Source organism: Poeciliopsis prolifica, unplaced genomic scaffold (assembly GCF_027474105.1).
Source record: "Poeciliopsis prolifica strain line A6 unplaced genomic scaffold, Auburn_PproV2 SCAFFOLD082, whole genome shotgun sequence".
In the NCBI taxonomy this organism is placed as follows: Eukaryota; Metazoa; Chordata; class Actinopteri; order Cyprinodontiformes; family Poeciliidae; genus Poeciliopsis; species Poeciliopsis prolifica.
This window is the reverse complement of record NW_026562457.1, coordinates 1,030,001-1,043,505: the sequence shown is the minus strand read 5'-3', so window position 1 is coordinate 1,043,505 and position 13,505 is coordinate 1,030,001. Positions and strand designations below refer to the sequence as shown.

The window sequence follows — 13,505 nt, the reverse complement described above, 5'->3', positions numbered from 1 at the left end:
GGTTCCGGTTCCGGCTCCTGGACCCCCGAATGGAAAAATCACCTGACGGTCTTCAGCCAGGAGAACGACACCAGATGTTCATTAAAGAAAGAACGTTCCCGAAACATCGGGACAGTTTTAAATGTGTGTGTGTGACGTGTCTTGCCTGCAGTGATACTTAAATAACGTTCTTTAGAGTTACAATAAATTCAGTGAATTTGAACAGCTGAGAACGTTCTTCAGCTTTAGCAGCTCGTTGCGTAACACCCGGTCCTCACAGCGGCGGCAAGCCGCGGCGGTCAGACCGGCTTCAGAACTGGCTGCACGGACTAAACTTTCTCCCGACAGCAGCTCGTTCCGGACCGGTTCGGCGATGAGGTAAGGGTTCTGCTGCAGCAGCGGGACTCCCTACGACCCGGACGGGCGGATTCTGTTCGGGAGGAGCGGGTCTGATCTGGGAACTTTGTCTGTTTTGGACATATTTCCACATCAAAGTTCCGATTAGCCGTTAGCTTTAGCATTAGCTTTAGCTTCCCCAACACCGGCCGGTTCCGGTCCGGATGCGCGACGTGAAGTTCCGAGAAGTTCGGTGATCGTTATGTTTCATGGATCAATGACGGAACCAGAACCATTGCAGTTAGTTCCGGTCCGACTCCTGGTTCTCCCGAACCCGACCCGTTTCTGTCAGGCTTTATCCCACGGTGGGAACTGGACCGGAACTTGGAATGTCATCTCAAGAACTAACGGAACCGAACCAGGCCCACACCGGGATAATCAGTATAGTTCTTGTCAAGCTAGAGCAGAGGTCTTCAACGTGGGGGTCGTGGCCCCTCTGGGGTCCCGGTGGTACTGCAGGGGGTCGTGATGTTTCTCACTAGACTCTTTTTGTTCATGTTTTGTTAATGCAAAGTCTTTAAATACACATTGAACATCAGTTACATACAATGATAAATAACGTATGTCAGAAAAGTTTGACATTTTATGTGAAACGTTTTTCATGGTGACATTTGTCCAACGCTTCAGTCTCCAAACGCGTTTAAAATAAAAACATGAAGCAATCATGAAACAAAGAAGCTGATAAGGGATGTTATGGAGCTCTAAGCCTCCACCAGAGGGCGTTATGTCATACTTCTGCGAACTTTGTAGATGGCAGCCATCTTGGTAGGTATCTGTAACTGACTGTAATGACAGTTGCTATGGCAACGATAAACAATCCACAAGCTTAGAATTAGCAATCTAACATATAAAACATTAGAAATTTATTACAACACCGAGATGAAAAGAACATGAAACGGACTCCAGTAAAAGTTCTGGAAAGGAAATAGTACCTCATTACATTTGACTTCAAGTAAAAGTTACTTTTTTATCAGCAGAAGTTGGGAGAGCTTCAGGTGATGCCGTTCCTTACCTGTGCACAGGTGGAGCGTCAGGCTCTCAGGATCAAGGCTCTGATTGGTCGGCTGGCTGTCATCATGCAGCTGGCCAATGAGAAACTGCCAGCTCGGCTGAGGCGGAGCTCCAGACTCAGGAAGATGGCCGCCATCCTGATTGCTGCCTACACTGTCAAAAAGCTGTCTCCGTACGTGTGGAGGAGGCTAAAGGTGAGACACACCTGAAGGTCAAAGGTGAGGGGAAGACTGCCTGGTGACTGAGTGTGTTGTTCCTCCAGAGAGGGGCAGCAGGTGATCAGGGAGGCGGGGCTAAACACCTGTGGGCGTGGTCAGCACTGTGGAGGGCGGTGAAGATGAGAACAAGAAGAAGAAAGTGGACAGGTGACAAGAGACGATGTGAGAAACCTGATCAGTCGGCAGCTGGTCTCACCTGGACTCTACCTGTCTACAGGTCTCCATCAGTCAACAGAGACTTCATCCTCAGACTGTCTCACCTGCTGAAGCTCCTGTTTCCACGATTACTGTGTCCAGAGTTTGGCTTGCTCGCTCTGCACTCCGTCACCCTGATGTCCCGCACCTTCCTGTCCATCTACGTAGCGTCTCTAGACGGTCTGCACCTGTGTCACCTGCCCTCACCTGTCTTTACCTGTGTCTGTCCAGAGTGTCTCAGGTCATCCTGATTGTCGGGTTTGGTCTCTCAGGTATGATCGTCCGGTGCATCGTGCAGAAAGATCCGCGCGCCTTCGTGCTGCAACTGTCCAAGTGGCTCCTCGTCGCAGTTCCTGCCACGTTCATCAATAGCGCCATCAGATTCCTGGAGGGTCAGCTGACCCTGAGCTTCAGGAGCCGATTAGTCAGCCACGCCTACCAGCTGTACTTTACCAACCAGGTGAGACCTGCTGTACACCTGTTGACCCACCTTCTCCAGGTCTAAAGCTCCGCTCCTTCACAGACGTATTACCGCATCAGCAACATGGATGGCCGTCTGTCCAATCCGGACCAGTCTCTGACCGAAGACATCGTCATGTTCTCTGCCTCCGTCGCTCACCTGTACTCCAACCTGACCAAGCCCATCCTGGACGTGGTGGTCACCTGCTACACGCTGCTGCGCACCGCCCAGTCCAAAGGTACGCTGCTGCCGCCGCAGCACCTGATCCTCACCTGTACCTGGCCTGATAGTGTCCTCCTGCAGGGGCCAACACCACGTGGCCCTCCGCCATCGCCGGCCTGGTGGTGGCGCTCACCGCCAAGGTGCTGCGCTCCTGTTCGCCGCACTTTGGGAAGCTGGTGGCTGAGGAGGCGAAGAGGAAGGGAGACCTGCGCTACATGCACTCACGCATCATCGCCAACTCAGAGGAGATTGCCTTTTACGCCGGACACAAGGTGAGCGCCCCCTGCTGAGCGACAACACTTTCTACAGAAGAGTGTTTGATTGTCAGACTGTTTGAGCGCTGTTGGTTTGCAGGTGGAGCTGTCCCAGCTGCAGCGGAGCTACGCCTCCCTGTCATCTCAGATCCATCAGATCCTGCTGAAGCGGCTCTGGTACGTCATGCTGGAGCAGTTCCTCATGAAGTACGTCTGGAGCGCGTCCGGCCTCGTCATGGTGGCCGTGCCCATCATCACCGCCACAGGATACTCCAAAAATGGTAAGCTCCGCCCCCACGGTGGGCCTGGGGCTGCTGCGGCAGCATGTGATCTCTGACCGTTGGTGTGCAGACTCTGAGGAGGTGAAGCGGGCGGCCATAGTGATGAAGGAGGAGGATTTGGTCAGCGAGCGAACGCAGGCCTTCACCACAGCCAGGAACCTCCTGAACGCCGCCGCCGACGCCGTGGAGAGGATCATGAGCTCCTACAAGGAGGTCAGCATGCCCCGCCCCCGCTGACAGGCCGCCCCACGGCCGGCCGGCTGACCTCAGGTGTTGTGTGCAGGTGACGGAGCTTGCTGGCTACACATCCCGCGTCTGGGAAATGTTTGTCGTGTTTGAGGACGTGAGCCGAGGAATCTACCGCCGCTCCGCCGACCCGGAGGAACCAGCAACCCGCCGAGGAGCGGGGTCCTGCAGGGCCAGAGGATCGGCGGCCCACTGCAGATCAGAGGTCAGCAGGGGTCAATCAGCTGAGTTGAAGGTTCTGCACTATCAGAAAACCTGGTAGAGAATGAAACGCTGGTCAAGCGTCATGCTGTGGGCCGAGCAGACCCGTTTCCACGGTACTGTTGTCATCAAGACCAAGAGCTGCGCCGACTCTCCAATGTGAAATATGATCAAAGTTGCACATGTTGCCCATGTTGCTTATGTTGCCCATGTTGCTCATGTTGCCCATGTTGCTCATGTTGCCCATGTTGCCCATGTTGCCCATGTTGCCCATGTTGCCCATGTTGCTCATGTTGCCCATGTTGCCCATGTTGCCCATGTTGCTCATGTTGCCCATGTTGCTTATGTTGCCCATGTTGCTGTTGCTCATGTTGCTCATGTTGCTCATGTTGCCCATGTTGCTCATGTTGCTCATGTTGCTCATGTTGCCCATGTTGCTCATGTTGCTCATGTTGCTCATGTTGCCCATGTTGCTCATGTTGCCCATGTTGCTCATGTTGCTCATGTTGCCCATGTTGCCCATGTTGCCCATGTTGCACATGTTGCCCATGTTGCTCATGTTGCCCATGTTGCCCATGTTGCACATGTTGCCCATGTTGCTCATGTTGCCCATGTTGCCCATGTTGCTCATGTTGCCCATGTTGCTCATGTTGCCCATGTTGCCCATGTTGCACATGTTGCTCATGTTGCCCATGTTGCCCATGTTGCTCATGTTGCACATGTTGCCCATGTTGCTCATGTTGCCCATGTTGCCCATGTTGCTTATGTTGCCCATGTTGCTTATGTTGCACATGTTGCCCATGTTGCTCATGTTGCCCATGTTGCTCATGTTGCACATGTTGCCCATGTTGCACATGTTGCTCATGTTGCCCATGTTGCCCATGTTGCTTATGTTGCCCATGTTGCTATGTTGCTCATGTTGCCCATGTTGCTTATGTTGCACATGTTGCTCATGTTGCCCATGTTGGTTATGTTGCTCATGTTGCCCATGTTGCTCATGTTGCCCATGTTGCTCATGTTGCCCATGTTGCTCATGTTGTGTTGCTCATGTTGCTCATGTTGCTCATGTTGCTCATGTTGCCATGTTTGCTCATGTTGCTCATGTTGCTCATGTTGCTCATGTTGCCCATGTTGCTCATGTTGCTCATGTTGCTCATGTTGCCCATGTTGCTCATGTTGCTCATGTTGCTCATGTTGCCCATGTTGCTCATGTTGCCCATGTTGCTCATGTTGCTCATGTTGCCCATGTTGCCCATGTTGCACATGTTGATGTTGCTCATGTTGCTCATGTTGCCCATGTTGCCCATGTTGCTCATGTTGCTCATGTTGCCCATGTTGCTCATGTTGCCCATGTTGCTTATGTTGTCATGTTGCCCATGTTGCCCATGTTGCACATGTTGCTCATGTTGCCCATGTTGCCCATGTTGCACATGTTGCCCATGTTGCCCATGTTGCTTATTGCCCATGTTGCTTATGTTGCTCATGTTGCCCATGTTGCCCATGTTGCTCATGTTGCACATGTTGCTCATGTTGCCCATGTTGCTTATGTTGCTCATGTTGCCCATGTTGCCCATGTTGCTCATGTTGCCCATGTTGCTCATGTTGCCCATGTTGCCCATGTTGCTCATGTTGCCATGTTGCTCATGTTGCTCATGTTGCCCATGTTGCTCATGTTGCTCATGTTGCCCATGTTGCACATGTTGCTCATGTTGCCCATGTTGCTCATGTTGCACATGTTGCCCATGTTGCCCAGGTTGCATGTTGCCCATGTTGCCCATGTTGCTCACGTTGCTCACGTTGCCCATGTTGCTCATGTTGCCCATGTTGCTCATGTTGCCCATGTTGCTCATGTTGCCCATGTTGCTCATGTTGTCATGTTGCCCATGTTGCCCATGTTGCTCATGTTGCCCATGTTGCTCTGTGCTCATGTTGCTCATGTTGCTCATGTTGCCCATGTTGCCCATGTTGCTCATGTTGCTGTTGCACATGTTGCCCATGTTGCCCCATGTTGCTCATGTTGCACATGTTGCCCATGTTGCCCATGTTGCTCATGTTGCCCATGTTGCCCATGTTGCTCACGTTGCTCACGTTGCCCATGTTGCTCATGTTGCCCATGTTGCTCATGTTGCCCATGTTGCTCATGTTGCCCATGTTGCTCATGTTGCTCATGTTGCCCATGTTGCCCATGTTGCTCATGTTGCTCATGTTGCCCATGTTGCTCATGTTGCTCATGTTGCTCATGTTGCTCATGTTGCCCATGTTGCCCATGTTGCCATGTTGCTCATGTTGCCCATGTTGCCCATGTTGCCCATGTTGCTCATGTTGCCCATGTTGCTTATGTTGCCCATGTTGCTCATGTTGCACATGTTGCTCATGTTGCCCATGTTGCTTATGTTGCTCATGTTGCCCATGTTGCCCATGTTGCTCATGTTGCCCATGTTGCTCATGTTGCCCATGTTGCCCATGTTGCTCATGTTGCCCATGTTGCTCATGTTGCTCATGTTGCCCATGTTGCCCATGTTGCTCATGTTGCACATGTTGCCCATGTTGCTCATGTTGCCCATGTTGCCCATGTTGCACATGTTGCCCATGTTGCTCATGTTGCCATGTTGCCCATGTTGCTCATGTTGCCCATGTTGCTCATGTTGCCCATGTTGCCCATGTTGCACATGTTGCTCATGTTGCCCATGTTGCCCATGTTGCTCATGTTGCACATGTTGCCCATGTTGCTCATGTTGCCCATGTTGCCCATGTTGCTTATGTTGCCCATGTTGCTTATGTTGCACATGTTGCCCATGTTGCTCATGTTGCCCATGTTGCTCATGTTGCACATGTTGCCCATGTTGCACATGTTGCTCATGTTGCCCATGTTGCCCATGTTGCTTATGTTGCCCATGTTGCTTATGTTGCTCATGTTGCCCATGTTGCTCATGTTGCACATGTTGCTCATGTTGCCCATGTTGGTTATGTTGCTCATGTTGCCCATGTTGCTCATGTTGCCCATGTTGCTCATGTTGCTCATGTTGCTCATGTTGCTCAGTTGCTCATGTTGCTCATGTTGCCCATGTTGCTCATGTTGCTCATGTTGCTCATGTTGCTCATGTTGCCCATGTTGCTCATGTTGCTCATGTTGCTCATGTTGCCCATGTTGCTCATGTTGCTCATGTTGCTCATGTTGCCCATGTTGCTCATGTTGCCCATGTTGCTCATGTTGCTCATGTTGCCCATGTTGCCCATGTTGCACATGTTGCCCATGTTGCTCATGTTGCTCATGTTGCCCATGTTGCCCATGTTGCTCATGTTGCTCATGTTGCCCATGTTGCTCATGTTGCCCATGTTGCTTATGTTGCTCATGTTGCCCATGTTGCACATGTTGCTCATGTTGCCCATGCCCATGTTGCACATGTTGCCCATGTTGCCCATGTTGCTTATGTTGCCCATGTTGCTTATGTTGCTCATGTTGCCCATGTTGCCCATGTTGCTCATGTTGCACATGTTGCTCATGTTGCCCATGTTGCTTATGTTGCTCATGTTGCCCATGTTGCCCATGTTGCTCATGTTGCCCATGTTGCTCATGTTGCCCATGTTGCCCATGTTGCTCATGTTGCCCATGTTGCTCATGTTGCTCATGTTGCCCATGTTGCTCATGTTGCTCATGCTCATGTTGCCCATGTTGCACATGTTGCTCATGTTGCCCATGTTGCTCATGTTGCACATGTTGCCCATGTTGCCCATGTTGCTCATGTTGCCCATGTTGCCCATGTTGCTCACGTTGCTCACGTTGCCATGTTGCTCATGTTGCCCATGTTGCTCATGTTGCCCATGTTGCTCATGTTGCCCATGTTGCTCATGTTGCTCATGTTGCCCATGTTGCCCATGTTGCTCATGTTGCCCATGTTGCTCATGTTGCTCATGTTGCTCATGTTGCTCATGTTGCCCATGTTGCCCATGTTGCTCATGTTGCTCGTTGCACATGTTGCTCATGTTGCCCATGTTGCTCATGTTGCACATGTTGCCATGTTGCCCATGTTGCTCATGTTGCCCATGTTGCCCATGTTGCTCACGTTGCTCACGTTGCCCATGTTGCTCATGTTGCCCATGTTGCTCATGTTGCCCATGTTGCTCATGTTGCCCATGTTGCTCATGTTGCTCATGTTGCCCATGTTGCCCATGTTGCTCATGTTGCTCATGTTGCCCATGTTGCTTGTTGCTCATGTTGCTCATGTTGCTCATGTTGCCCATGTTGCCCATGTTGCTCATGTTGCTCATGTTGCCCATGTTGCTCATGTTGCCCATGTTGCTCATGTTGCCCATGTTGCCCATGCTCATGTTGCTCATGTTGCTCATGTTGCCCATGTTGCATTCCCCGTGACTGCAGCCAGCCAGTGGTGTGTTTCTGTGTTCCAGGTTTTTCCAGGACATTCCAGGTTCTTCCCAGGGTGTTGTACTGGTCATTCTCTGTGACTGCAGCCAGCCAGTGGTGTTTCTGTGTTCCAGGTTTTTCCAGGACATTCCAGGTTCTTCCAGGGCGTTGTACTGGTCATTCCTTGTGATTGCAGCCAGCTCCTGATGTGTTTCTATGTTCCAGGTTTTTCAAGGGTATTCCAGGTTTTTCCAGGTTGTTGTACTGATCATTCCTGGTGATTGCAGCCAGCCCCTGGTGTGTTTTTTGTTCCAGGTAAGGTGATAAGTGTGGAGAAAGGGATTCGCTGTGAGAACCTGCCCATCATTACGCCCACTGGAGACGTGGTGGTATCCAGCCTCAACATCCAGGTTCGTCTCACTGATCGCGCTCCATTGGCTGTGAAGGTGGTTCTGTTTAGGTGCAGTTACATCACCATGATAACCAGAATCTCCAGGTGGCCCAGTGGATCCAGAACCTCGCTTCTGTAGCGGTTCATCAGGCTGATTTATAATGTTTATGAATGAAGTTCTGATCTATAGACCGATACGATTTGAGGTTCTGGGAGTAACTCCGAGCAGATTAGCGGGTTCTGGTCGGATCAGCCCTCTGGAACCATCAGCTGTGTTTTTGCTCGTTTTGATGGTTTCTCCTCGCCTGCCTGATGAGCTGAGCTGTGATTGGCTGATTGACTGTGTTAGCAGGCAGTGTGCCTAATAACTGGCCGGTCGGTTTTTGTTGTTAATGAGCTCATCGGCCCTCAGAGGTAGTTCCGCCTGGTGGCCAGCAGAGGGAGCGCTAAGTCCAGAAAATGGTTTTTCTAACAGTAGTCAGCCTGTTAATGATTATTGTGTTTTTTATATTTATGTTTTTTAAGGTGCATATTATTTCTGCTTTTTGTGTATTTATTTGGTTATTTAAAATGTCTTCCACAGTTAAATCTTGGAAATTAAAGTTTATTTATCTTTGTTTATTCTTTTGCTTTTATGGTTATTTGAACTGAAAACGTTCTTTGAAAACATTATTATTGTTCAGAATAATAATTTCTGGGGCAGTTTATAGTCAGAACCCCCGACCGGTTCTGGATCAGAGCGGATCAGAATCCTGACCGGGTTAAAATAAATGCGGTGGATCTGGGGTTCTGCTAGATGGCTCGGGGCCTGACTTCAGGACTTCTGCAGGACCAGATCAGGTCCGGCGTGAAGTATCCCATTGTGTTCTGGCGAGGTCAAAGGTCAAACCCGGAGAACACTGATGGAAACAGAACCGCCTTTATGTTCTGATGGGTCCAGATGAGTCACTGAGATTCTGCTCTTCTACTGAGCTGAGAAAGTTCTAGAAAATCCTGGAACCTTCCAGGTCTTGGATCCGGTCTTGGTTCTGGTCACAGGATGTGTTTCTGTGTTGCAGGTGGAGGACGGGATGAACGTTCTGATCACGGGTCCAAACGGCTGCGGGAAGAGTTCCCTGTTCAGGATCCTCAGTGGGCTCTGGCCCGTTTACGGCGGAGCTCTGTACCGACCAGAACCGCACAACAACATGTTCTACATCCCCCAGAGGTAAACAGCCCGGTTCCCGCTGTGGTTCTGGTCGGTTTCTGGTTCTGATTGGTTCTGTTTCTGAGCAGGCCTTACATGTCTGAGGGAACCCTGAGGGACCAGGTCATCTATCCCGACTCGGTGGACGACTTGGTCCAGAAGGACTGACGGATTCAGACCTGGAAGAGATCCTCCAAACCGTCCACCTGCGGTACATCCTGGACAGGGAGGGAGGTGAGTACGCAGCCAGACTACTACGAGTACTATGGAGTACTACAGCAGTACTACAGCAGTACTAGCAGTACTACAGCAGTACTACGGAGTACTACGGAGTACTATGGAGTACTATGGAGTACTATGGAGTACTATGGAGTACTACAGCAGTACTACAGCAGTACTACGGAGTACTACGGAGTACTAGTACTATGGAGTACTATGGAGTACTATGGAGTACTACAGCAGTACTACAGCAGTACTACGGAGTACTACGGAGTACTACTATGGAGTACTATGGAGTACTACAGCAGTACTACAGCAGTACTATAGTACCCTGTGTATGTTCCAGGCTGGGCGTCCGTCAGCGACTGGAAGGATGTTCTGTCTGGAGGAGAGAAGCAGAGGATGGGGATGGCTCGCATGTTCTACCACCGGTACCGTCACACCGGTTCCATCCAACCGGTTCCGTCACACCGGTTCCGTCCAACCGGTTCCGTCACACCGGTTCCGTCCAACCGGTTCCGTCCAAATGGTTCCGTCCAACCGGTTCCGTCCAAATGGTTCCGTCCAACGGTTCAGCCGTTCACATCGGGGGTCACGGTTCCTCCCCGTGACGTCGTAGAGAGCTGCTTAAGGACGGAGTGCCGCGATTGGTCGGTGTGGTGTTTCTCCTCAGCTGATTGGCCGTCTCCCCCGCAGGCCGCGGTACGCCCTGCTGGATGAATGCACCAGCGCCGTCAGCATCGACGTGGAGGGAAAGATCTTCCAGGCTGCAAAGGATGCTGGGATAGCGCTGCTGTCCATCACCCACCGGCCCTCCCTCTGGTCAGAAACACGTTGTTGTGTTTTGTGAGGACCAGCAGATGATCTTGGCTGACCTTGGCTGACCTTGCCCTGTCCCACAGGAAGTACCACTCTCATCTGCTGCAGTTCGACGGAGAGGGAGGCTGGAAGTTCGAGCCGCTGGACGCCTCCGTCCGCCTGTCCATGCAGGTGAGTCTGGCTGGCGGACCGGTTCTGCTGCCGACCCGGCAGCGGCACAGGAACGTTCCGGTGACGTTCCGGTTCTGGTTCTGTCGCAGGAGGAGAAGCAGCGCCTGGAGAACCAGCTGTCCGGATTCCCAGGATGCAGCGGCTGTCCGAGCTGCGGCTGCTGCTGGGGGAGCCGGAGGCCGAGGAGACGGCGGAGAGCCGGGACGCGGCGGCGCCGCTCTGCTAGAGGGAGCACACACCTGACCGCGCACCTGAGCACCGACGTAACTTAAACTTTTAACCAGTTTCTGTTTGCTGTCTGAGGCTCCGCCCCCTCCTGCCCATTGTTGCGGGTCAGTTGTGGGTCAGAGGTCACCTGTGGCATGTGGAATCTGATTGTGGTCCCACATTTCAAAGCTTTTAGTAACTGATTAAGTTATTGATTATTAGAGTATGATGATGTCATCCATGATGCTGCAATTGCTGCTTCTGCCACCGAGCCTCACCTGTGAGGGGCGGAGCTTCACCTGCAAACCAGAACCAGTATGCTGAGGAATAAGCGGTCAGAACGGTCTGCTTTGGTTCCCTACCTGTGATTGGCTACCTGCAGGTGACTCTGCCCCTCTCAGGTGAGCTCCAATCAGACAGGAAGCTGTTACTGCCAGGACCTCCTGTACCTGGTCGAAGAGGTGGATCTGAGGCAGCCGACTGATGGCCACCGTCAGAGGTCATGTGACAGCTGTTAGATTGTAATGAGCCTTTTTGACTGTAACTGTATGAACCAATCAGAGCTGAGCTGCTCAGCGACCAATCAGAGCTGAGCTGCTCAGCGACCAATCAGAGCTGAGCTGCTCAGCGAAGATGAGGATGAAGAGGCCTTATTTTACAGGAAATAAATGTTTTGTTTTGACGCTGCTGTTTGTCTGGTTTTCAAAATAAAAGCGGTCTGACCAGAAGCTGAGGCTCCACCCACTTCTGTTCTCATCCAGAACCAGATGGGTCTTCCTGGCTCCAGAATCCGTTTGATTTGGTAAGTTAACGAATGCTTCAGCCTCTGGTCGGGTTCTGGAGAGTTCGAGATCGGTCCGGTTTGGAGGAACCGGTTTGTGTTTCTACCAACACATCTAAGGTTCTGGCCATTGAACCACAAATAGAACTGAGCTGCAGAATTGCTGGGCAGGGTTCGGTTCCTCCCAAACAAAAAGACCTGCTCCAGAACCAGAACTGCTAGAACTCCAGAACTCATCCTTGTGTTCTGACCCAGTTTGTTTTTTAAACTGAAATAATCTGAGATTAAATATTCCAATAATTTAATCCGTTTGGTTTCTGAGGATCTTTGGCTCCGCCCACTTTTGGACAGATCCGGTTCCCCCCTCTCTTCCTTCCTCTCTCTGGACCGGTTCCGTCTGACCCGGTTTGGATCCACCGGAATCAGTCCAACGGTCCAATTGGGATCCGGATCATCAGAACCACAGGGGAATGTGGTACCAAAACAGAACCAGTCCTGAGCCCAGAACACAGCTGCGACAGATCCATCAGAACCAGAATCTCTGACCCAGTTCTACTGCTAAAGCATCAAACTGCTGGTTCTGTTTCCAATAAGGTCAGAGGTAATTGGTTCTGATCATCAGCATTGACCTGATTTTCTACCCAGTACCAGAACCTCATTCTGGACTTCTAGAACTCTGGACCAGCCTGGAGGTTCAGGTTGAACAGAACAGTTCTGGAGTCTTTCCATCAGAACCAGCAAGCTCCCGCAAGTCAGAGTCACGTGGTCAGAACGTTTGATGACGTCAGCTCAGGTAAGTTTTCACCTGGATGCTGAACTCTGTGATGGAGATGCTGATGGGTAAGGTTCTGGAGAGAACAGAAGCTGGTTCTACCAGAACCGCCCTGAGGGTCCGGGCCGGACCGGTACCTGCTGCTCCGTGAGGCGGGCGCTGCGCCCCGCCGGCGCCGCCCGGTCTCCGCTCAGCGGGGCGGGGTCTCAGCCAGACCTGTTGTTCGGATCTCGGAGCTCCTGGTCCCGCCTGGGTTCTGCTCGGTTCTCTCTGGCTCACCGGAACTTTTCTGTGGCTTTTGGGACTCGGCGGGATCCGAACCAGACCTCTTGGTCCAGGTGAGTAAGACTCGGTTCTGCTGGACCCAAGTTGTCTCGAGCTGCGTGAAGGAGCGAGCGAGCCAGGCGTGTCTGACGGGAGCGAGCCAGACTCCCTTCAGGAATCTGACACATTTCCGTTTTCTGCTTTTCTCCATTATTGTTGTGGCTAAAGGACCGGTTCTGAAAGGAGCCGGTTCTGGAGCGGGTGCTCTGAGATTCGGCTCACAGAGCACCCTGGTACCATTGTCTGGTTCCGTCTCCGCTGGTTTTAGTGTGCCTATCTGCTGAATTCAGCTGAGAGCAGCGAGTTTTAAAGCGAATGGGTTTTGAACAGAGTCTGGTCTTTGAACTGAGGGGTGAAGAACCAGAATCTGTGGTTCGGTTTGGTTCGGAGTTCTGATGTCAGCCCATCTTCTCTCAGCGGGGTTCTGATGGAAGATGCCGACCAGTCCCGGTTCGGTTCGGCTCAGCTGGGCTCGGTTCAGCCTGCAGTGGAATAACTTGCATTCCAACACATGCACAGACACGCGCACACACGCACGGACAAACAGAGATGCCTACGAACACGCGCAATGTGCACGGACGCTCTGGCATGAACGCGCAGTCAGCTGAACGGAGGCTCTGTACTGATCTGGACTCGGTTCCGAGTCACCTGCTGATGTTTCATAAAACAACTTTACATCACGTGACCCTGCGACTGTAAACACAAACACACACAAACACACACACACACACACACACACACACACACACACACACACACACACACTGCTGCTCTGTCGCCTCAGGGGCCCCTCTGTCACCATAGACACC

General features: G+C 51.7%; 1 protein-coding gene and 1 pseudogene across 1 annotated transcript; both read left to right on the top strand.

The window, feature by feature from the left end:
• The first annotated feature begins 233 nt into the window (after nucleotides 1–233).
• On the top strand, nucleotides 234–11,501 carry abcd1 (ATP-binding cassette, sub-family D (ALD), member 1). The gene is given in 21 exon segments (XM_055022133.1): nucleotides 234–357; nucleotides 1,398–1,580; nucleotides 1,649–1,679; nucleotides 1,682–1,751; nucleotides 1,822–1,979; nucleotides 2,072–2,259; nucleotides 2,323–2,497; nucleotides 2,563–2,753; nucleotides 2,836–3,016; nucleotides 3,087–3,229; nucleotides 3,300–3,420; nucleotides 3,423–3,467; nucleotides 8,142–8,236; nucleotides 9,276–9,424; nucleotides 9,493–9,560; nucleotides 9,563–9,637; nucleotides 9,969–10,053; nucleotides 10,319–10,444; nucleotides 10,525–10,612; nucleotides 10,702–10,741; nucleotides 10,744–11,501. Coding segments are annotated over 20 exon segments (2,253 nt in total). The 5' UTR covers nucleotides 234–357; nucleotides 1,398–1,451; the 3' UTR covers nucleotides 10,839–11,501.
• A 1,050-nt stretch (nucleotides 11,502–12,551) lies between these two features.
• The window catches only part of LOC129352923 (plexin-B1-like), a 46,830-nt pseudogene continuing 45,876 nt past the window's right edge, over nucleotides 12,552–13,505 (top strand).